The following is a 25,847-nucleotide window of genomic DNA, read 5'->3' on the forward strand; positions in this document are numbered from 1 at the left end:
GGGGGGATCAGCAGGCATTGGGGGAGTCACTGTTCCCCCGAGCACTGCCAGGAGTGACCAGGAATAATGGTCACAAGCTGGCAGAGGGTAGGTTTAGGTTAGACATCAGGAGGCGCTACTTCACGGTCAGGGCGGTTGGGCCTGGAACCAACTTCAAGGGATGTGGTACAGGCTCCTACCCTGGGGGTTTTTAGAGGAGGTTAGATGAACACCTTGATGGGGTCCCTTGACCCCAGTATTCTTTCCTGCCATGGCAGGGGGGCAGATTAGATGATCTGTTCAGGTCCCTTCTGACCCTAGAAACTATGAAACTATAATGCTCATTTTAAATTGATACCTGATTTCACTTAGCATTCAGCAAGTTTTGCTATAACACTTATGGTTGCCATCTTGAGTCATCAAATACTTTTGGTTTCACTTAATACTCATTTTGCTTGATGCTCGGTTTTCCAGGAACCAATTAAGACCATTAAGCAGGGGTTACCTGCATGTCTAACAGTGCCCTTCCCAAACCTACATTCTAAAGGAGGAGAAGGTAGACTTCTTATCTAGGTGTGCTTAGGTCAGGGTCTGCCAAACTTTCGCACAAGCCACAAGTCTCTGCACCCCCTGTCTGCCTCCCTTCCTCGCCCTCCCCACACACATACAACCCCTAGAACAGCCATCTTCCTGTGTTTCTTGTGTCATCACTGATTCCCATCCCCTTTGCAGGAAGGGAAAGCACAGAGTAGTAGGCTCCCCATTGGAAGGGATTGCCACAGATAAGTTGGTCATCATGGCAGATCTCCATGTCATTGATTCCCCACCAGGTCAGATGCAATTGGATGGGCCCTCTTTGTGAGCCAAATCCAACTCTCAAGCCATAGGTAGCCAACCCCTGACTTAAGTCATTTTCCTTCAACCTGCATTGAACGAAACCAGTAAAATGATCCTACAGTTTATTTCCAGTTTCCTCAGGTAAAGTGAAAAATCAGACTTTATCTGCACAGGCTCTTCCTAATTACTTTTCTACATTATAAAGAGTATTATTAATTAGATTTGTAGACTAGCTATCTCAGTGCAGTATGAATCCCTTAAAAAGCCATCAAAATCATGTACACATTAACTGTGGTTCTTTGGAAAGTGTTTTTCCATACATTTATTCAACAACACAGTGTCTCTTACTTTTCCTGTGGAATTTTATAACACCTATATTCTTTATTGGTGTAAGAACTGGGAGTGAGATTGCCACACCCTTTATTTCCTCAATATGAGATGCCAAAATACCCAGCACTTCCCATTTAGCTGTGTTTGTGCCATTCTCTTTCGACTTGTATAGAAAATAACCAGTAGAAATCTCATGTCTGAACAGCCCCAACAGACCAAAGCTGAATGGATGGGATGCATGTTCACCAGTAGTGTATGGACAACAAATCTCAAAGAATCATAGTTACTGTAAGTAACATTTTCTTTAATTCCCTGATGGCTATACAAGAATTGATTGGTCACTCTAACACACTGTACAAGATGAACAAGTAGATTTTGCCTTTCTAAATGCTTGCTGATTAATAATAAAAAAGATAATACTTTTACTTGAAATATAATATTTATTAGTTTTATTTAAATTAATATTTTGGGGTAAATGAATAAATGAAAACAATTCATTCCCTTGACTATATTATTAATTCCTTGAGGAAGAAAAGAAAATATGTTCACATGGCATATTTTTGGACTTTTTTCATATTTTGGTACAGTAAGTGTTGCCAGGAGATACAAAAGCCAGTGTTTAAGAAGGACAGTACTTAAAGCACTCTGCAAAAAGTTAAAAAGAACACTGCTATAAGAAAGATAATAGTAAAGAAATGAGTCATCAGTGCTAACTTGATTATTCTGCCACCTAGTTCTGTCTCTAGCATGTGTTCTTTCCTGTTTAGCTATGTTCTGTGAGTATATCCACCCCCCCCCACCCCCGGTAGCTCCTTAGTAATAGTGGTGATCATTTCCGTAACTCCTTTGACTACTGTACAGATTTATTTCTAATGTAATACTAATGTTTTATTTCCTGTGGTCTCCTTCTGTATCTAACTGTCCTTGATCCAACCAGTTGCCTGCAGACCTGTGATGATTCTCTGGAGTCCCCTCCAGGGGTCCTTTGGCCTGGGGTTATTCATTGCCCCATGAAAAAACTGGCTCTGCTTCCCAGGGGACTTTTTCTTCAGATTACTCCTTTTTCATGTATTCTATCCTGGGACATGGTAGGAAGGAACATAGAGAATTTCCAGGAAAAAACTGATTGGGAAATGGATAATGTAGTGTGCTGATAGGGAGCTGAATTAACATTCTATTGCTTATTGAAAATCTGGAAGCACTGCACAGAAATTAAAAAGGTTTGTTAGGTCATGTGCATTTTCTCAGAAGAATGCAACAGGGAAAGTGAAGGTAATTATGAAACCAAATTTTATCTCCAAATCCACTGTTGATGTTTGCAGAAACTCTTGTAAGCCACAGGTGGAAGACTTCATACAAGGCTTTTTTAGTTCATATATTTTTGCCTAAGTAAAATTGCTAGGTTTAATGAACCATCAAAATTCATTTATCCTTGTGAAATGTGAAATAATACTGTGCACTAAATAAAAGAAAAATAGGTAAATGATTAATTGGTAATTAGACATTAATATATTGAAAAACTTGTGCTATATATCACTAAAAAGGAAATGTAAGTGAAGTTTTATATCACAAATCTATTTTAAAAAATCTATAAATGTGATAAAAACTTAATAAAATAGAGTGAAGTTAAAAAAATTAAAAACGGTCATTTGAAAACTTAACAAATCTCATGGAGGGTAGGAGTGAAACTCTTAAAAGGAAGCCAAAACTGTAGTGGTTTTTGTTTTGTATTTTTTCCTTTAATGTATATAGTTGTCTGGTTATACAGATAAACTGGGAAACTATTTTAGGCTTCTGAATAAAAATATTCTTAATGTCCTTGAAAGCACTTGAAAACTGAAAGGTGGAAAGAGAAGGAGGAAATTTTGAGTACAACAAATCACATAAAAGGGATTAATGTTGACAACTTTGAAGCTGAGTTTAGTGTGCTTCTCAGACAAACAATGACAATGTGATGTTTTTTATAGTCTCTGCACCAGAAACCTTTTATCCACATAAAATCTACAGTTCTTTTATGTTTGCAAAATTTTCTAGCATTCAAATCATTGATGAGTTAACACAATAGACAGACCTTCTAACAAAATGCTACCTGTTCTATAACAGCTGCTATGTAATAATCCTGATCTGTATTCTACCATACGTTCAAGACTTTGTAAATAAATTGATAGCAGGATTATGAAACCTACTAATAGTATAATCCAATTAATGGGATACACAAATATAAAATAATGCCTGTACATATTGTAACATCTACTGTATATATAGATAATAGCTAACAATTAGGGCTGCGCAAAGCTTCAGGAGCTGGTTCAGTTCGGCAGAGTTTTGACCTGATTCAGTGGCCAAATCTCTGAATCACATCAAGAGACCCTTTCTGAATCGAATTGGAATCCTCTATAATCAATTTGGAGAGATTCGGAAAGATTTGATAATTCAGACATAAACACAGTTTTAAATGTTTTTTCTACATACCTCAAGGTACCAGGCGGCTTGTAAATGCTGAGATGGTGGGACAGATGGAGCATCCCACAGGAGTGTCGGGGTATCCAGTGTGCTCAGCAGCAGACCCAGAAGTGGACCAGAAGCACTTTCGATCCACTTCTGGGTCCACTGGGGAGCACACTGGGGGGCCCCCCCAGGACCTCCCCAGCTCAGAGACTGGTGCCTTCTGGATCTGGGGGGGCACCTGGGGTCTCCCCATGCTCCTGTGTGATGTTTCATCTGCCCCAGCATCGCAGCATTCATGAGCCACCTGGTACCTCAAGGTATGTAGAAAGAACATTTAAAGCTGGGTCGATGGCCAAATTGCTGATTCTCCAAATCACCATCGAATCTTCAGATTCAGATTTGACGGGATCAAATTAGGGACAGTGAGCTGAATCAACAAATTGAATCACTGTCCCCAATTTGGGCTAAATCTGAATCTAAATTGAATACAGCCCATTTTGCGCATCCCTAGTGTGGCTAACTACTTTCCTCTTATAATTTATGGTAATTTGTAGTACAAAAGTATAACTCTGTTTTTGACTTTGCAAATCCATTCTTTTTTTTCCTGTATCACTTCAGTTATAAGCTTAAGGTCACAGCTTCACACCAGATGGCCTGTCAGCTGAGAATCTCTGAAAATAAAACAATATTTGGTTCTCATTTTGAATGTGAAATGTAATGTTGTAAATACCAAAAGGTTGTTTTTGTTCAGTGTTTCAATTTATTTATATTCCTAGTAATATTCATACTAAAGGACGTGGTCAACTTGAAATCTAGTCAGTTTTGAAAAATGACTTATAACTCGTTCCATATTTTCCTGTGGTTGCTTCCTCTATTTCAGTGTTCTGTTGTAATGTGAAGGACCCCACCCCTAATAGGTAAAATGAAAAATGAAAGGCCCAAATTTCTGTGAAAGGAAAAGGATGACATGCTATCATTTTTGCCTCTTCATGACACATTATCAATTGCTGATTTAAAAAAAATACAGCTGTATTAACTCTTTATGGTTTTTAGCCTTCAGCACAGTAAACACTACCTGTAAAAATGGCTTGGAATGTCAGCTGTTTGCTCAGTTATGAACAGGATTAGATTAGACATAATTTTAAATAAATTTAGTGTGTGTTTTTAACTGTTTGCTACCAACTTTGCCTGAAAATAGCCTTCTATCATGTTCACTTTGTAATATGTGCTTACTCCCTTTCCACTGTAAAATAGGGAAGTACAATTTTTATGATCCCTTTTCCTGTTTATTTTTACTCTTTCTTTCATCTTTATCTCAGTTCCTGTCATTGAGGAAAATGGGGGAGATTTCTTTGTGTGCATTCTTGTCTGACACTATCATCTTTACATTTTTTAGACTTGTGGAGAACTTCTGGATGAATGGTTTTCTTTGTCCCTAAACTTTTTGAATAGTGATGTTCTTAGTGACTGCCAAGAGAGGTGGCAAAGGCATCTGGTATCAGGGCCATCTGAGAAAATATTTAGGGAGAAAAAAAGTGTGTGATGATGCGTCACGCTGTCTGCACCCCACCCCCCGCCTTCCAAACCATAGATCCACCCACATTGGTAGCTAATAATGCAAAACCAGTTGCATCCCTGGAACCCTGTAATTTTATAAGCCACCACTGCTAGACTTGAGAATTGTGTCTACACTATTCAGTGAAATAAAAACTTCAAGGAACATTTCTGGTTTATGAGCAGGATGGCCACTTGGGCACCCACCCAGCCCGCAGCCATATAAATTCTTCTATTTATTTTGGCTGAAGACATTTTTTCTGCGCTCTCCGCCATGGAGTATATAGGGTGAAATATGACATTGTATCAGCAAAACTGGTCCTGTTTGACTGGCATGCTGGGAACTAGGACAGGGTGAAGTAAGGGGTAGTTTGTGCGATATTTGAGTTTTACAAAACCCACAGATGTAAGCAGTAAAACATGCAGTACAAACTCGTTAGAACAACCCCTGTTTATATCAGCCCTCATTTTTAACAGGAGGAGCTGATTTTTTTCATTGTGCCACAAATTGACTACCCCTATTATAGCAAAAACTCTCTCCTAATGACCTTTTCTCCTGTTTTGATTGGGCGGGTAATGAGGTTTTATTTTCTCTCTCTGGCATACTTGTATACAGTTTGTCAGCTTTGCCCCATTAGTTTGTACATTCTACATATAAGGACTCTCTTTAACTGTGTGTTTTATACATTACGTTCCATACTGTAACATTGTCCTAGTTACATATTTTTAGGTGGTGTAAAGCTGGTAATCATTATAACATCAATATGTAGTGGGTTTTAACAAGGGACATATATGTTTTATCTTGCTTCTTGCCATTAGATATGAAATAGACATTCTGGACTTTCTGATTCACAAATATTATCTGTGTATCTGGACAAATAAAAGTATAGATACTGACACTGGTATTGGTTTAAAAATGTTCTAAATGTTTTTTGTGGGGGCGTTGTTTTTAGGGTATTTTTGGTTGGTTGGTTTTTTACAGATTTGGCTCTGTTTGGACAAATTTCTCTCTTATGGTGGGTAGTCAAACCTGCGTTGGAGGTTAGAATAAATAGGCCTTTTGAAGACCACTGTCAGTACTAACTTTGCTTTTCTGTCAAGCCAGGGTGGCAACCATTGGGTTCCAACAGTTGGGAATCAAAAGGGGAGGGATCATGGTGCATAGGACTGCTACCCTGCTAGAAATACCTTGGGCTTTGACATAGAACTTGGCTGAGGTGAACGTCCTTAAACTAGGAACATCAGGCACAGCAAAACTTGTAACAATGGACTTCAGGTTTTCTTATTCTGTTGTTTATTCATTTTGTACAGCCCAAAGAACAGAGTGATTCTGATACTATACAGTACATAAATACTATGTTTGTTCTCATGGTCTAGGTGTTTCTAATTTGTCTAATGCCATAGAAGCTAAGGTCCATGATAAGAAGGAAATGAAAGACAATGATCTGCTTTGAGCTACACTATTGTGTTCCTACATACAACAGAAGGAACTGTGCTACATTTTGTAGTGGGGTCCTAATTTCTTTCTTTTTTTTTTTTTTAATGCTCTTATTTAGTGCTCAAAACTCCTTTTATCATTTCTCCTACCGCATATCCACTTCCCAATGTCCCTGTCTATTGTGAGGGACTTTGTGTTTTATCTAATTGAAGGCATTTGACCCAGGGCTAGAGAGGAGTGATCAAACTCCTTCCTTATTTCCTCAGCTCGGACAAATTTCTTTCTGGAACAGCTCTCTCTCTCTCAAGTTATTGATTCTTTTATTCTTCCTACTGTCAGAGCGCTGCATCTTATTCCCAGAGTTGAATTCTTCATGGCCTTGGATACGGGTCACTGGAGGAAAGCTACTCGTTTGTCCATCCAATGAATCCCATATGTTCATTTTAACTTTCAGGATTTTATGAAGTTAAGACAGTAGAAATGGTCCTTGCTAACCCTAGGCAGTTGCCTTCTCAGCCTTGTTACTGATAGAAAGTGCTTCAATAGTTCCTTTTTCCAAAAATGTCCTCCTAAAAGCATCCTGCCAGGGGAACCATTTTGTACAGTGATCAAATGCCCTTACATATATAAAACTCCAGGATAACTACAGAAGTCCTTTAAAATAATTGGTATACTTTAAGGGAAACCTTTTTCAAGAAATGTCTGTGCCTAATAAGGATTAAAAGATTTAGCAGGCTCTGACCTACCTTACCTGAAATAGCTGACTTGTCAGCATCAGACCTGTGGCTTATGGGCACTGAAGTCCAATGCATCCCTGGAATCAACTCTGATCTGACAAGTTATCCAGAAGTTAGAAAACGTGCCTTGACATCCCAAACCCTTATTTTATGGCATATGCAACAGAGGCATCTTCTTTTCAGCACAGAAAATTTCTACCAGAAAGCAGGTATTTTTCTCCCACTTTCATATACTCTGATCCAACATATTTATTTACTATCATAAATTCACTGATTTAGATATGATCCAGGGATGAAATCTTGTGTATGCTCATCTCAAAAGGTAAAAAGGTGCCTTTCTTCATTTTCACACAAATGCATGCATCTCTCTCTGTCCCTCTCCCTCTCTCTCTCTATGTGTGTCTATCTGTCTATATATGTGTGTGTGTATATGTGCATAAAGTCAAATAGATACAACAGTTACCATGTGTAAATTTTCTGTGATGCATTGGTGTTTTTGTATGCTGTTTTTTTATTACCTTATAATAAATTAGGGGTACCTTAATTATAGAAGTCCCCTTTAGTTTCTGTTTTAATAAACTGTCTCTGAACTCCTTTAGGTTGTTAATATTCTGTTTGTCATCTGTGGTATTTAATTATTAGTTAAAGCCTACCTCAGGAGGGCCAGATGCATTATGTAAATGTCGTGAATATGTTTATTCTACAGTTATGTGTTTTCTTTTCTGGGACAAATGAGTGATGTAATGTATCAAAGTGAAATATTTAGGAGAGCTTTATATAGTTTGTTTGCTTATGCTGGGTAATGATCTAAAGAGACACCACTTCCCTAACCTTCTGTATTTCAAATCTCTGATGTTCCATCAAGAATATTTTTCTTTTGGGTGTGAGAATAAAAGTAATAAAGCTAGCAGAAACACAGTTTTCTTTTTCATAGCAAATCTTGATTTCTCAGCAAAAATTTGGGAACCAAACGATTTGGGGAAAATGTGAAAATGCGCCTGTGGGAGCTCATGGGACCTCCATTTGTTTGCCTCATACTCCCATTCTCCTTTGAAGTTGGGCTCTCTGACTGAATTGCATCTTCCATGTTACACCATTGTTTCTTCTTTCAGAAAGGGGAATTGGTTCATCGTGACATGAGAGCTCCTGGCACCCAAACTGTGATCAGCCAGGGAGCCTGACCTTTAGTGAAGAATGTGGCATGAAACAATTAAATTCAAAATCGCATTAAGCACTGTGGTACCATATCCAAATTAGAAACACTGTATTTTTCCCCAGTACATTTTGGCATTCAGATTTTTTTTTTGATAAAATGTCAACAGTGCCAATGGAAGGTAGATTCTTTTCACTAAAAAAATAAACTTGAAAACAATTCTGTCAAAGGGCCTCTGTACACATGCAGGTAAAGGTACAATGGGATTTAATGTATGAGCTGCACAATCACACCTCCTGCCATACCACATGTGTATGGCAAGAAGGTGTGATTGTAGAATTATGAATTAGATTTTACTACTCGGCTCCCCCTGAACTGGCAAGAAGCAAGCACCTACAGCTGGGAGCCCCCTCAGCTGAGGGGGCTTCCAGCCATGACAGGGACCCATACACCTCAGGGGCTGGGAAGTCGTAGTGTCTAACAGGGCTCCCAGCTGCAGGGGAGACCCTGCTACACATGAAAATTAAAAGTTAATAGCAGGCAGCTATAAAGTTAGTACACATTTTTGAGGTCTAATTTGATAGCTGGTTGGAGCTTTTTATGATGGGATAGCTACTTTCATACTTGGTAGGGTCAGAAGGGACCTAAGCAGATTATCTAGTCTGACCCTCTGCCATGGGCAAGAAAGGATGCCAGGGTCAAATGACCCCAGCTAGGTGGCTCTTTAGCCTCTTTTTGAAGACCCCCAGGGTAGGAGCAAGCACCACATTTCTTGGAACAGTAACAGTTTTGATGGAAAGATTTCTGAGACCTAAAAATAATTTTTGATATAGCCAAAATCGATTTGATTGTTGTTATTCCCCACAATTATACTATAAGTAAAGAAGCAGTAACTGTTTTTTTTCTGAAATTGATTTGTACTTCATATCAGCATCTCAAGCACATCCATTAGACTTTAAATGTGTTCACCTTCGAACACTTCAGTTCCTCACTTGTGCAGGTATACCTTGGAATCCCAACCTGAATGCGGTATATAAAAAGATTATTTGTGAAGTAACCTATCAGGAGTCAGGAAAACAGGCCAGTTAATTAGCTCTCAGCTGGCCCTGGTTCCCCAAGTGGGCTTGGCTGCCAGCAACCTATCTATTCCTAGCTAGCCCCAGTTGCTTGTATGGACATAGCTACCACCTTATAAACATCAGTTCTTTGAGTGCCCAGGAGACTACTCAGATGTGACATGGGCAGCTGGGTCTTGCCTCTAGGGCTAGGGACAGACATTACACATAAGCCAGTTTAAGTGATCAGAAACTGGTTTAAACCTGTAACAGAACAGATGTTCAGTACACACAAACCAATTTGAAAATGGCTGAAACCAGTTTGAGATAAACCTGGTTGCTTGTAGTATCAGACTTAACTAATTTTGCTTACATGGGTTTATGCAACATCTCTCCCAGACCCCTTGCTGATTTAAAATACCCTGGCATGCTCTCTGGGCTGGGCAGGGCTCTCAGCTCCACAGCTGGGCTAGCCCTTCCCCTGTGTTTCCTAGCCAGAGGCCTGGCAAGACTGTAGGCTTCTCTCCTCCCTCTCCATCACCACTAACTGCTAAGCAGGAATTCCCCTTTCCCCTCTAGCTTGCTGAGGAGGTATCTGTGTATTAGCTAGCAGACCACATGCTGGCTATGGTCTGTGCTGAATCAACAGGCAGAATCAACAGGTAGCTGGTAATGTCCCTCTGTTGTTTTCTTAATTGGGTGATAAACATTACCTGCTAGACTAGTCACAGTGCCCTTCGGGGGCCTGGCAACACCCCCTGCCTCAGCTCAGCTCTGTGGAAGGAAGGGAGGGCTGCTGTAGCATCACCCCAGCTTCTAGTCTGATCCACTGCAGGCATGTGCTTGTATTTCTGGGATGTCTGTTTGGTTACAAACCGGTTTATCCTATTTGCAGGTTAGACTAACATGCAAAGATTGAGTCAGTTCAGGCTCAGGCTTTTTGAATGTCTGTCCCTTCCCTAGAGGGTCATAATGCAGCCAATCAGAAACAGACATGGTTGGAAGCAAAGGTCAGAGTAGAATTGTGAGTCAGTGGATCATTAAGTAGCATGTGGGTCAGGAGGCCAAAGTATGTACAGCAGTCACCCTGGTTACAGGGATCTGGAGCAGGAAGCAGGGATCTAGGTCAGTATCACTAGCCAAGGCATTCAGAGCAGACAGCTGTAGCTGGAGCACATAGGTAATTACCAAACTAAAGCCAGGAATAGGCTTTCAAAGAGGGGTCTGAACAGGGGTCAAGAGCAAAAGGATTCAGGATTAGTAAATCAGGATTAAAAGGGTAAGCAGGTTGAAACAAGCAATGATGCAGAGGAGAAGAAAGTAGGAACCAACAAGCTGGACTCAGGAAACTAGAAACAAAGAGTACTGGGTATTGAAAGGCTGCTGCTTATAGGCAGGCAACCAAGTCCATATAAGCAGCATGCCGACTGGAAGTGATTAGGCCACTAGCAGCCTGTTACACTCAGGTAACTAGGGCCAGTTGGGGCTAGCTAGCTTGTTTGCTTGCCCTTATTCCTGACATAACCTTTATTCTTTAAAATAAGAGTGCTTAATGTTCTTTTAAAATATAATTGTTATTCTTTTGTTCTAGGTCTTGGCCATCTTGTTTTATTGTGTTCACACTTTTTCACTAATTCTGTTTCTCCATTTTCTTCCATTTTCTCACACTCATTCACTCCCCCACCTCCATTTATTTTCTGTCTTCTATTCCAGGCAAAAGCAAGGGATACTGGAAGTATTGGATTTTTTTTTTTTCCCTTTTCAAACACTGGGGAGTAGATCCAAAAGAGGCTCTTTTGCCCCTCCTCTAGGAGGTTGAAGTTGAGGATTTTTCCCTCCATGTTTGTAATGGGCCAGGATTCTCCCTCAATCCTGAGACAGCCCATTGTAGAATTTACCCTGCGAGGAGTGCAGTGGTGTCTGGTAATTCCTCCCAGTGAAAAATGTTTTTGCCTGTAGAGCATTCAAGGCATTCTTAGCTCTCAATGCCAAAACAAGGTGGCCACTGGCTTTAAAATAATGTAGGGCAGCTTCTGGGTGAACTATAAAGAGGCTAAGTCTGCTAGGTTTGGAAAAAATACGTATTTCTTATTAATGAAGCACAGAACATTTTTTTTCCTCTACAGCTTTGTCTGGTTGAAGAAGAATTATTCTGTATTATTCCATATTATTTGGGGAGATGCCTTTGCCTCAGATGGGCTTACAATCTTCATTTGTACAATCCATTCATTTGCACAAGTTCATTAGGCTTCCCAAAGCTAGGTTTCCCTCAAATAATGAAATCTATTCCTTCCTCTATAACTGATATGAAAAAGTTAGCAGGTATACTTGTAGATAGACTTTAGAGTCCACTAATATTTGTCTTAACTGGTCAAGGAAAGAATAACCATTGGTTGCATCTAATAATAAATCTTAAGATGAAGGCTACAGAAGTCTTCAAAGGATGCATTAATCAAAAACTCTAACTTCAACTTGATTTTGTATAAGCAAAATGTGTAAACTTTTTTTTTTTTTTTGCAATATGATTTTGTTTTATGATTCTTACTGTCATTATTGAAATGTGAACCTAACATTTCTATCTATATATGCATCAGGGTGTCCATACTATCATGCTGACACCCTCCTACAATTATCTCTTCTCTTTTATTAATTTATATTATAGTTACAGTTCAAAATTATCTTAAGAGCTTTCTGAGATGGATTGCAACATTAATATTTTAATATTCCTAACTATTGCATAAAAAAAATAAAAATAATTATGTGAGTGATTCACTTTACACTTTGCCTTTGTGTTTCACCAGTTGAAAAGATACAGAGCCAGTGGGACGAAGTTCAGGGACGCCTCCAAAACCGAAGACAGCAATTACATGAAATGTTAAAGGATTCAACACAGTGGCTGGAAGCGAAACAGGAAGCTGAGCAGGTTCTAGAACAAGCCAAAGCCAAGCTTGAGTCGTGGAAGGAGATTTCATACACTGTGGATGCTCTGAAAAAGCAGAATGCCGAACTTAAGGTTATTATTGAAAAAGGAAGATTTGTGTTACAGAAAGAGAATCAAAATATTGAAAATGTTTCTACTTCACCTGAATAAGTTATTAATGAAAAACTTCTCAAAGGTTTGGGTAGTTCAGGCCATGAAAAGTAACCCGAAACCAGGTAGCGTCCCCCTCCAATCACCTTCGCCTCTCCTCTCAACCGTAAAGTTCAGTTGGTCACCAAATCTGTACTAAATCTGTACTTTACACCGTACCAGTCTCCAAGTTCATTCTTACTATTGGCACTTTAGTTACTTCTTAGCAGTGAGGCTAAAGACTAGATGACCCTGGAGACTAAACTGCCCTTTCACTTGATAGTTTATCACCTAGGGTACAGACAAAAGTGACAATTTTCATCCCATCTGGCCAGAGAAAGCAGTTTAGAGCTGTGACCAAACACAAGTGCACAGCTGCAAACAGCTTCCAAAATGGCTGATTGGGTAAAAATCTCACCCCTCGTTGCATGAGGTATCAGGCGAAGACATTTCAAAATGTAGCGTTTTCTGTAACTTGCATTTGCAGGGCTCCTGGTCTGTCACTATTTTCAGAATGGGAAGAGGAAAAGGGAGCCGAGGGAGTTTAATCTGGGTTTATTCAACCCTGCCCTGGTCCGGATGGTGGTGTGGGTGAATTAGAGCCTCTCCGCCATCCCAAGGCTTTAATTCACCGACCCCACCCTTCAGCACCAGCTGGAAAGCCCCAAGAACAAGTTCCCTCTGCTGCCTTCCCCCCTCCCATTCTGAAAACAATGAGCATTGGCAGAGAGCTGTGGCTGTTGCTAGGGGAAACCGGCTGCATGCTCCCAACTGGCAGCTAGATTCTGCTCCCCCTGGAGCCAGCAGCGAACTTCTGTTTTCGGTCTGGGGTAACACTGCAACTCAGAACACTTTGCAGACGTTGTTCGGAGTTACAATTGGGAGCTGCACTTCTGTGTGGACCCTTATTTGCCATTTGTCAGCCGACACACTGGTACAGCAGAGTGGGAAATCTTGGGTGCCTATAGACGTGCTCTTTCATGTTCTAATTAGAATGCTCCAGTGTCACCTCACTGTCATGTGCATTAAGCCCCCGTGGATTTCAAAATGGTCATGGGGGCACTTTATCTATTCTTTCTTGAATGAGCTTTAGATAAAGCATCCCATGGCCATTTTGAAATATGCAGGGGCTTAAAACATATGACGATGAGCTCTTTTTAATTAAAATGGCTGTCCAGGAACTTCCCTGATTAAAATGTTCCTTGCCCCCCCTTGAGCATATGTATAGGCAATCCTTGTGCTACTCCTTAAGGATGTCTTAGAAGCTACTAACTCTGTATTAGTTGCCCCAAAGTAATAAGTGCATGTAAATTATTTAGCAAAAATCAGCTGCATTGGTTTTGCCATCAAATAAACTCAGGCCAACTCCTGGCAAGGATATGGGTTTCCATGGAGAACAGCCTGAGCAGCAGTGGTAGGGCACGCTCCTGGGCAGGAAGCTACTTTGGGGTTGGTGCCAGGGCTAGGATCTTGCAGTGATGACAGTGTGGTCCGGAGCTGGGGCAGATCCATGATCTGCTGCCTGCACACCCCTGCCTGCTGCTCCTGGGGTCTCCATGCAAACTGGCTGAAGCGATGCGGGCAGCAGCTGGGAAATGGAGTCCAGCTGCCAGCCAGACCTGCCATTTGTCCACCCTTGTTACAACACATGGTCTTCAACTCTGTTTTTTGCCTCAGCATGTCCAGCACATATGAATTTACCCTGAGACAGAATACCTAGTTTGATTAGCGGTGAAACCAAACTGTGCTGTACTTGTTAGGATGAGAAGCAACATTTGTTTTGTTTTGTTTTTTTAATGTCATTTAGCTTTGAGCTGTAAGAGAGAGCCTTATTGGTTCTAGTGACATACCGTATAATTAAAAATAAGGAACATTGACTCAAACTGGTAATATCTAACTTTCTGGTAAGCAACACAGTCAACCAACCTTTTAATCCATGCCTTCAATGCACATAAATGCAAGACTACTTTCCAGAGCTGCTAGCTACCACCTTATCATCAACACTAACGTCTATCATTTTTAATGAGTTTCCACCATCCTTTAAAGTATATACCGAAACTCCCCTCTAATTTGCCCGGTGCATGTATAAAAACAGTACAAATCCTTTGGTTTCTTTTTGTCTTAAAGCTAGGAACTGGAAAAGCTTTCTCATTGGATTCTACCTGATGGGTTTGGAAAGGATGGATTATTGCAAATAAGGACAGTCACTTATTAATGTACTGGAAAGAGTTAGAGATTGTGTATCCCACTTCCATTCAGCAGATGAGACGCATTTGTCATTGTCTCTGAGCTAGAATGCTGGCTTCTGCCTGCAGTGTTTGGTTTTATAAAATACCTCAACAACATAAGCTTCTATGAAAAGGTTCAAGTTCTTTAAAACAGGTAATTCATGAATCAAGTAGGAACAGACTCTCAAATCAATTCTTCTTAAAAATATTTTGCATTTCAAATGCAAAGTACATTAGCAACTAAGACTGGTGCTGAAACAGATGTTGCATAAATGAATGTGCCAGATTTTCATTTCTTATGAGGATGCAAAATTATATTCTGGGCCTCAAAAACTGCCCCAGTAAAAGCCGAGTAAAAAACTACATATTTTCATGAAAAAGTGTTTGATTATATGAAGTTTGGTTTAAAAAAGGGAGAAAAATGATTGAAAAAATGTAAATGAGAAGACTGTATGGGTTAATACACAGACAGCTAAAAAAAAATAAATAACTTTGCACCTTGAACCCGAAAGGTACTGACATAGTGACATATTATAATTTTTTATGGAAAACAGCCATATTATCAAACACAGCCAGACTCTTGCTTTGTTTGGTCCACGTGGTGATAGATTGTCTATTGTCCTACAGCTTCAGGGACCCAATCACTGTAAGTTACTTTCATTTGTTTAGTTTTGATAGCCCTTGCTCTTTGCACAAGCCAAAAAGAATTCACCTCTGGCTGAAAGAGAGTCTCTCTTTAATATTTTTTTTCCCCAGGCTTCTGATGAGAAATCTCTTTGTCTGCCTTGTGATTCCTATTGTGTCAAATCCTGCATAAAAGCTTCTCAGATGTGACTGTATTAGCTGTTTTGTGCTTGGCTGAGATAAATGTACATGAATTCAAAAGAAAACTGAAATCTTGTTTGAGCTTAGTTGATTTAGGTTTCTTTTATACAATAGCTTCTGAATTGAAAGATCTAGAAATAAATTGGCCCGACAAAATGCATTAAGTTATCCGTGCCCTGGCATACATGGGTGTTTTGATGTCCTGTCCCTAAATATTCTGAATATGTATGGTTCCTCTTTTGTGTTTTAAGTTTTAGTTGGTTTGATATTACTTGTGTTGAGCAAAATTCAAAAAGCCTCTTCTGTTCATTTATACATGAGGAAAGATACTGCCAAACTTGGGACACAGCCAAAACCCTGCAGACATACATACTGCACGCATCCACTCTGTTCTATGAAGAGATGTAGTGTTAAGGAATACAGGCATTTAGGCAGCAAGAATCCCTTAACCTAGTTGTCCTGTGTGTCCTGTGTTTTATGCATGATCCAAAGCATGCTGAAGTCAATTGAGATCGCCTGTAATGCCAGTAGGTTGGTACAAATTATTCCTGTGAAGACCAAAAATAATCAGCCAGTCCTTAGTAACACCATCACCTTTGTCAAGCCAATGTAAAACAAAAATCTGTAACTGGTCCCAATGATTTTGATGACTTAAGGCTTTCTGATTTCATTTACTTAAGAGTTAAATTTAGTCCAGGACTCATTTACTTAAAATTAATGTAATTTTAATTTTAAATCTCTGCAAAAAATATCCTGGGAGCCAAGTAAAAGCATGGAGGGGCCAGAAATGCCATAATATCACTGAGAGTCTGCTTTTCCACTGGAATTTACAGTGATAATCCTGTTCTCTATTATTTTTTCTATGATGACTACTATTAGTGTAGCAGACTAAGTTAAGAAATTACTTATAAAGGACAAAAAATGTCTGAAAGAATGACTATAGATTCAGTTCAGTGGCAAAGATTCAGCCAGATTTATCGTCTACAAGCACAGCCCTAACACAATTTGACCTAATAAGCACATCAGACCATGCTAAGGCATTTGTACCTGTGACAAGACAGTCAGCACAACATTACACAGGCTCCCCAAGGCTGCTACAAAGTTTCTTTGCTTTCCAATTGTCCTTGTATACAATGATCCAAACAAGTTATGTATTGCATTTCATCTGTATATTGAACATTAGAAACCATCCCGTTCTGTGGGCTTGTTGTACGCTCTGACCTGGGTGTTCCTGTTCCAGCCTTATCATCCTGGTACTGGATTTATCCTACCTTGTACCACCATCCTCTCCCTCCCATTTCTTGGCATGTAAGCCAAGTTCTGTTTATGTGAGGACTTTGTGTATCAGTCAGGTTTGCCGGTGAGGCCTACTGTGGCCAATGTTTTAGCAAAGCCTTTGTGTAAACAGCATATGTTGATCAGTGATCGGGGCATACCCAGTTCACAGCAAACATGAATAAATTGGAAACATTCCTGAAAAGGGCCATGAGAATCATTAAAGAACTGGAAAACATGGGGGTCATGGAAGACTCCAGGAATTCAACCTGGTGAGCTTGAGCAGGTTACAGTATAACTTGATTATAGGTCCTTAGAGAATAAATTAATAATTGCAGACAAGGTGTTACAAATTCCAGTGACCACAGAAGGTAGACAGATTCAGATTACAAATCAGTCATAAATTGTTAACAACATATATAATTAGCTTTCCAAGAGTTCTGGTGGATTCTCCACTAGTGGAAATTATTAAATGAAATTTGGACGTTTAATAAAGACACTGTCCAGTTCAGGCAAGAATTAATGCAGAGAAGTCGTATGATCTGTGTTAAGAGGAGGTCAGTCTAGAACACTCTAGATGATTAGTGGTTCCTTCAGGCAGGCCCTATAATCTATTATTTTGGTAAGAATGATATCTGTCAGTACATTCTGTGCTATATTTTAAAATTAATAATGAAAAAGGACCAACAGCCCATTTACTTTCTTCTTCTTTTTTATAAAAATAGGGCATATACAGTGCCATATAGATAAACCACAACTGTTACTCTCTTTCTGAGATTTTTTTAAAGTTAAAGAAAAAAAACATATCTGAGCTACAGCTTTCTCTCTGGGCCCCTGTTTGGTTCAGTAGAACATAATCTTCTACTGTCCTGAATCAGTTGGGCTAAGTACAGAGTCAAAAAGCCCCGGGCTGAATCCATTCAAACTTTGCATTCTGTGCGGAGTCTATTAATCCATTCTATACTGTTCTAAACTGCACAGATTAAACCAATAAGCATGTGAACTAATGTCCATTTTTTAAACCAGCAAGACAGCCAGACCCCTACCATGGCCCATACCAGGAGCTGGGGGGCAATAGAGCATACCTCCCAGCCTGCTGGCCATTGCCAAAGATACACAAATACAGTTCAAATACAGCTATCTGGCTGAGGAAGGGGTGGGACTGGGGCGATCTTAGTCCAGCTGTGGTGGGGTGAGAAGCCCCTGCTCCACATGCATGCCAGACAGACCCCAGCTGGGGGCCTGGGGCTGAGCCAGGGGTGCTTCCCTGCCACTGCAAATACCATATGTATACCAGTGTACCTACAGTGAACTACATTAGGACTATGTGCACAATGCTCCATGCTAAATCTGGTACAACAGTGGACTATTTTTAAAAAGGTATCTACAGCAGTATATAAAGTGGGGGAAAAAAACCATATGAGGAAAATGTAAACCTTTTTAAGAACCAAATATATGATGAAAGTAATCCAAAGAAAGGATAAGAAGATGGTAATTTATGGAAATTTAGATTATATAAACATTTGCTATAGGAATTTGCATGGCCCAAATTGAATGGTGCTGTATATATGTATTGCTATAGTTGAGTTGCTATGTATAGTAATCTTATTCCTCTGGGTGACGCATGGATAGAATGAAAACCCATCTCATTTCCTTTTTTATTTTTAATTAAGGATCCTTAATTACCCAGACTTTCCAACTAATAACACAGCAACTAGTATCTTCTAATTAAAAAAAATTTAAAATATACATAAGCAGCATGATGAATGCACATCTCTAATTCTTTAAGCCTTTTAATAAAGTCAGCAAATTCCAGAGATGATACAGATAGAACAAAGAGAACTCCTTATAAAATATCATAATGAAATTTAAGGTAATGGAGGTACTTTGAGTCCCTTTTCTAACATATTCCAAAGTAGCTGAATGAAAAGGGGACATGGAAGAAGTTAAGAAAGAAAGAAAGTGTATGCCATTAATTTAATTATTAAAAAAATACTACACCAAGTCAGGATAAAAAATAAGAGTATTCTAATAGGCTTGGATGATAAAACCTTCAACACAACACTTTACACTATGTGAGAAGGACTGAGCAGAAGAAGTGCATGCTTCAGAGTTGCTAGAAAGAGTAAATGACCATTTCCAGGACACTGAAATATGCAAATCGTTTCCTCAGATAGGGCTCCCTATATTTTTCACTTTTTTCTGAATGGTATTGTTGCTTAGTAATGTCAGGGACTTCATAGATTAGACTTAAAGTTAATGGCGAAAGGTAGCATTTGGGGTAATGGGTCTGTCAGTATTTTCATTATTAAACCAACTTACGAGGTGTTTTTTGGTTAATTTAAATTCACATGGGACTGGAAGAAAGGTACAGATTTACAGGCCACTAGTCTACAGTGTGGACAGAGCTTTTCTACTACTTCTGTATCTTTAAATCACTGTAAATTATTCACCTACAATACTTTTGTGGTTGAAATATTACAGCTATGTAGATAACATTAAAAATAATTCCAACAGAACAGAGTATGACAATGGGAGAGAGAAAGAAAGAGAGAATAAGGACATTATGCAATATGTAGACAGGGAAGAGCTAAAGTATGGCCAGGCCACACTTTATATGGGGAGTTGTTGCAAATAGTATTAATTAGCCTGAACTTGAGCTCAGGAAATAAAGGCTCCAAAATAGTAATGATAATAATCAATCCTTCACATACCAGCCACAACAGTTTGTTCAGGGAATGCAGTCAGGTTGCTACCTTTCTGATCTTTAAAGATGCATCTCTAGTAGGGTGCAATAAGAGCTAAATTGGTTTCTCAGCTGCTCACTGCTCTGAAATTCAGGGCTCCTACAAATGGAAAAAAGAATATGCATCTCTTATTTCCATGGATTTTAAAATCCTATAGTCCCTTTTGAACCTTAAATATTAGAAGATTCTCAGGAAGTCCCACCTTGCAATTCCTTCTTTCCAATCAGAGGGACTGTGCTCTAGCAGTATTAAAGCAGGCAGGAGAGTCTAGAGCTCTTTATGGAGGTGAAAGAAACCAGCTGCATGAGGTTAATATGTGAAAGGTCATCTTAATAGCAGCTCAATGGGCTAGCTTTGTTAAGGCACACCAGTTTCCATAGCAAGCAGCAAGGCATGATGTGGCTTGTGTCTGGCTACCTTTGACTTCCACAGCCTGATTGATTAGGTACTCATTTACCACTGGGTCAAGTAGGGGCAGCGTTCAGCATAAATCCAGAATAAGGTTAAAGCTCATATGGCTGGATCTGTATCAAAATAATTTTACTACATTCTACAATACTCCTTAGCCCAAGTAGGGACGTCTTTTGAAGGTTGATGAGAATTTCAAAACCATTATAACTTTATCTTTAATCTGCAAACTTTATGAGGTGAGCATGTTATTGCACTCAGTGCTTAAGTTGTCTGTTGTACTTGACATTCAGTCTTTGCCATCAGGGATAAATCTTGACTTCATTTCTTACTTGTGATTAGTTTTATGTGAAGACTTCATTAGCTAAATCAAAACCAGCCTTTACCATGAACATCACTTTGTGGTGGGGAGGGAAAGGAAAATTGACATTTATAGAGATTTTTTCCTATTAAAGCACAAAACTTTATGATAGGAAGTCATACCTCACTCTTTATTTTCTGAGGGGTGGGAACTTTCTAAATTATGTAGCCAGCCACTGTTTCTGGTAATCATTTCTTTGTGAATTTTTGTGGAAAAGCGTAACAAGCCTTTTTACTTGCATTTTCACAACTCGTGGATTTGTCAAAAACTAAGAGCTTATCTCCTGGATAGTAACTGCTCTTTGATTTTCATTGTTTTATTTTTTTGTTTTACTTATTACACAAGATGGAGGCAGGGGTTTTCCCAGGAGTTTCCTTAGACAAACAGGGAAGATGTATAAAATTTGTTTCATCTTTGCAACAGATATTAGATTCCCCCTTTTTAGGGGCTGGTAATGTTTTTGGACAGAGTGCCAAAAACACCCCCAAACTCTGCTTGTAAGATGTTGGCATGCCAGGGGCAGATGGCAGGGGAGCCACAAGAGGCCTGATTCTTGCTGTGGCAGTGCAGCCCCGGTCCCTTTCCTGCTGTCCGCACCAAGATGTGCATGGCAAGCAAAATGTCTTCACGTGCCACACTCTGACACATCCCTGATCTAGATCTATATTAAAGGTTAAAAAACCCTGGAGCAAATATTACATTTTTTATAATGCTTTTTATAATTATTTCCAGAAAAAGCAGGGAAAGGTAGTTAATCAACATTATAATAATGCCCTGTTAAATTTACCCAGTACATTAGTTTGCTATATGCATGTTTAGTTCTGTTCCAGTAGATGGCACTAATTACATAAACAATTCACTAAGTTAATAAAATGAAAAAAAAAGTGAACAAATGTACTGTTTGTCCAAGCCTTGGTATATGTCACATTGTAACAAATTAGACATGACAGTACATTATTTTACTATATTTTTTCCCATTTCCCAGCATAATTCACCATCACAAAGACAAAAATAGTCAAAAGGCACAATAATGTATATACCTATTTAACTCTGAAAAAGAGAATGATCAAGATTCTGATCACTGGTTTAACAATTTCAGCTGCCACATTTTATTTGGAACTGAAGATTTTGGTTGTTAGCTCCGTCAGACACTTTTCCGTAGTACTGCAGTCTTATATCCCATAACTAAAAATACATTCTAACCCTAGCAGTCAGAAGATCTGAGGGGGAAAAAATGTTTCAGTTATTGCTAGGAGTCAGAAGATCCTCTTTGAAGATTTTAAAGGTTTTAACTACTTTCCTAAAGTTTATTGTATATTCATTTTTAAAAGTAACCTGTGATTTATTTATTTGTTTTCTTTTTTTTCCAGCAATTTTCTAAAGAGTTGCGGCAGTGGCAAATAAATGTGGATGTAGCAAATGACATGGCACTTAAGTTGCTCCGTGATTATTCAACAGATGACACCAGAAAAGTACAACTGGTAACAGATAACATTAATACCACTTGGGCTACCATTAATAAAAGGTATGATACCATTTCTAGTGCTATAACAGTTATTATTCTTTACTGAACTGCCTTGTTGGACTTGGCTCATATTTAATTAATGTTAAGATAAAGGTGGTGAAACTGAAGCATTGTGGGAGAGTTGGGGGATCTGCTCAACCCCAGTTATTTTCTGTTTCTCTCTAGAATACTGCAATATGGGGAATCCCTAATTGAAATGAAGTGTTATCTCTTGCCAGTTTTAACCTGCTATTACTCATTAACCACACTGTTAAACAATGTTAATTAATACCGGAAGTTTAAAAATCAGATAGCAGAGGCAATGGCAGTGTTCAGGTTGGTGACAGTTGCTGTATTGATAGAGATGGCAATGGTAGCAGCTGTTGTTTTTGTGCACTTCTATTCATGCTACTAATTTAACTTACTGTGTGTCCCAAAAACTTTGAGAGGTACTTAAGCAGTTTAGTTTCTAAGTATTATCTCTGTATCTTAATTTCCATACTATTGTCATCAGTGCCATAAATTGAACACGAAAATTACAGACTCATCCTACTGATATATTGTTCACAGTGGAAACATTATACTATATCTATGAGAAAAATCTACATAGCCAGGGACTTTTCAGATTAGATTCTTGATGAAAGCATTCTCGATTAAATTTTGTAGTTCAGTGCTTGGTTTAGATAGCAATTCATTACCAAAAGCTATTTTTTATAGTCTGTCAGCAAACTGTGAATCATCCCATGTAGAATCTGTACAGAAGAATTTGCAGAGTAAAAATGACTTTACTTAAAGCAATAAAATAGCTTTATATTCTTGTACATTAAATGAGATACATAAAAAATTAAGTTGAAGTTACTTTAATCTCTTTGGTAGCTTGAATTAAGTTTTATAGCTCCCAATCAAATCCAGAACTGAATGAGTTTTTTAAAATGTTTTTAATTAAAGTTTATGAACAAGGTCAGAAAAGGCAACTTAGTTAAATATGCAACAAATTCAGGAAATTTGTTTGCATAGTGAAAGTTACTTAAATCAGTAGTGACTGCTAAAGTTCATTTCCATTTTCTTTTTACTGATTTTTAAAAATTAATTTGATATTCTTATGCCTATACACCATGTCAGTTTTAACAACATTTCTGTCTTAAGCAGTAATACTAACTTTAGGTCTGATTTAAAAACAAAATGCTATGCTGACCTCATCCTCTAAAGGTAGCATTATAAGCCTGAGACTGAATCAATTTGATCTTCACAGACTGTACTGTATGCAGTTTAGACTACTGATAAGCAAGTGAACAGGCTTTTGATTTTGGGAATGCAGCCACATGCCTGCAGTGGCCCAGGGCAAAAGCTGGGGGGCACTAGAGTATGCCACCCTGTTTGGCTGAAGAAGACGGCTTGGGCCAAGGATAGCCCACCCACCCTGTGAGACGGGGCTTGTGGGGGGAAATGCAAAGCATCCTGGGATGCTGAGGGACTGTGAATTAACTTGAATCTAGAGGGGGACAGAAGTTCAATAAACTGATTTAACCTAAATCAGTAAGGTCCGATACCGCATCCATCCAGGTTTATCTTAGACCAGTTTTGGCCATTTTGAAAGTGGTTTATGTTCACTGAACTTCTGTTATATTACAGATTTGAACCAGCTTCCAATCACTTATACTAGTTTATGTGTAATTTCTGTCCCTAGCCCTAAAGGTCTCATTAGTGAGAAACACTGCAGCTAAGCTCTAAACTGTAAATTAAATAACTTTTCTATTGATAATTTGTTCTTATTAGAAATGTATCCACCTTCTTGAAAAGTGGCATAAATTGATACCTGTGTTATGAAAAACCTGTAAAATAGTTTGGGACTAGATGAGAAGGGCTGGATATCTGAGTTTAGATTCACAGGAGGAGGAGGAAAAAATAGTAATTTGAGAGGAAGACAATGGAAGAATTTCAGGGGATTGTCTCAGCATCCATAAAATAAAAAATAAACAGTTCCCATTTGTGGCAGGTTTGTGATTTTGATTTCAAACTAGATCCAAATCTAAATAAGATATAGCCACAAATACTTTGCTTAAAACAAAACAAAACAACCTGTAAAGACTGGCATGTCTTGTGCTTGAGCACAGACTATGGTGATATACAGCAAAAGGTAGTACAGAATGATGCTTATTATTATCAAACAGAGTTTTGTGTTAGGAATATATTAATCATTGTGGTCTGAGCACTGCATGGATTTCTTGATGGTTTCTGAACTATTTCCAAGTGTTGCTTTTAGCTTATAACATCCTAAATAACTTTGTATTTGAGACTTCTACTTTCCCAATATAGGATACCCAAGGTTAACTCAGAGAGCATGTTATTAGAAAACTATCTATCTATTCACGCTTGTGAATTTGTATATGCTATCACAGCACACACACACACACACACACACACACACACACACACAGAGTAGCATATGCATACAAATTTGGTACATATATATAGTGTATCAGTGTATATCCATATAAATTCACAAGTGTGGGGACAGTGGTAGAATTGTCATTGCTCCACCATGCGGAGGTCAGCAGAATACTAAGAAGTTTCAAATCATAAGCTCTTCAAAATAGAGACCAAGATGTGTAGGCTCCTGTACAGCTATGTGCAGCTGAAAGCTCAGACTCTAGGTAAGTTCTTACATTAAAACATCCTCCTTTGTTAGGAGAAAAGTGCTTAAGTTACATAGCTGACACCTGCTAAAGTGTCAGAGGAAGGGTAGAACTAAGTCTGGACAGGCCACTTTAAATCTGATATTTCCTAGTTTGTGAGTGATTGACTTGGCAAGCTAAATGCTTTCCATTTAAGTTGATATCTTGTATGCAATTTCCTGTTTCCTTAAAAAAAAGAAAAGGCAAATTATTGTCTGTACAACTGCAATGCTGTTGTAATGGTATATTAAGCTTCAAGACACCGGAGTCACTTTGGGCATATGCTCAAAATGTACTCTTGTGAGCTGCACTGCTGGTTAGGATCCTGTGGTTCCAGCTGGTTAGTTTGTCAGGCATAGCTCCCTTTCATTTGAACTAATATGTTAGCATCCATCTGTGTGGCTGCCTGGCTTGCTGTCTTTCTCTCTCTCTCAGTAGTCTGCTGGAGTCTACAGACTCAAAAAAAGGTAGCATTTTTAGTCTGTGGGCCAGAGTGACTCAGCTTGGGTTAGAGTGAGCAGCCAAGCACCAAGACCCACAGCAGCACAGGGAAACCTACAGTCTGCAGGCCAGATCAAATAGCTCTGTGAGCTGGATACGGCCCGTGGACCATAGCTTTCTGACCCCTGCCCTAGAATCAGGGTTACTGACGAAGCAGAATGGACTGTATCTACTGTTACATCAGTTTGTGTGTATCCTATCTGATGGTTTTTTCCACCAGTTACTCTAAATAAATTCAGAATCTAGTTTAATTGAATCAGTGTGATTTTTGAATGGTGATAGAACGTTAGGTGACCCAAATATAAGGGTGGTTTTTGCTCTGTCTGTGAAAAGATTATGGTATCTGTGCATAGTATCTGCACACACTGTCTACAGACCCCAAGACTGCTTGGGCTTCCAGTCTAAACATGGAAGAACTGAATTAATAATTTGGTCCTTATTCACCCTCAACCATCCCTTGAACTCAGGACAAAAGCAGCATGGAGAATACTCTGGCCCTGAGGTCTCTCCACAGTGCTGCTGTGGCATGTCTTCTTTTGGTGGCAGGGAAGACTAGCTAAGGGAGGTGAAATCTCTGTCAGCAAGAGGCAAGAACCAGTGTACAAGTAGGAGGCTGGCTCTAAGATCGATTTTATATATTTCATAGACATCAGGGCTGGAAGGGACCTCGGGAGATCATCGAGTCCAGCCCCCTGCCCAAAGGGCAGGAAGTCAGCTGGGCT

The 25,847-nt window shown here is 39.0% G+C and overlaps 1 protein-coding gene across 9 annotated transcripts in view; it reads left to right on the top strand.

The window, feature by feature from the left end:
- Window positions 1-25,847, top strand: part of DMD (dystrophin) — a 1,922,593-nt gene that overhangs the window by 1,448,543 nt on the left and 448,203 nt on the right. For all 9 annotated transcript variants that reach the window (XM_019529123.1, XM_019529125.1, XM_019529122.1 and 6 more), the window contains 2 exons: window positions 12,333-12,544; window positions 21,816-21,970. In XM_019529123.1, coding sequence (XP_019384668.1) covers window positions 12,333-12,544; window positions 21,816-21,970 — 367 coding nt within the window. The remainder of the gene's footprint in view (window positions 1-12,332; window positions 12,545-21,815; window positions 21,971-25,847) is intronic.

Source organism: Crocodylus porosus, unplaced genomic scaffold, assembly GCF_001723895.1.
Source record: "Crocodylus porosus isolate Cpor-Errol unplaced genomic scaffold, CroPor_comp1, whole genome shotgun sequence".
NCBI lineage: Eukaryota > Metazoa > Chordata > Crocodylia > Crocodylidae > Crocodylus > Crocodylus porosus.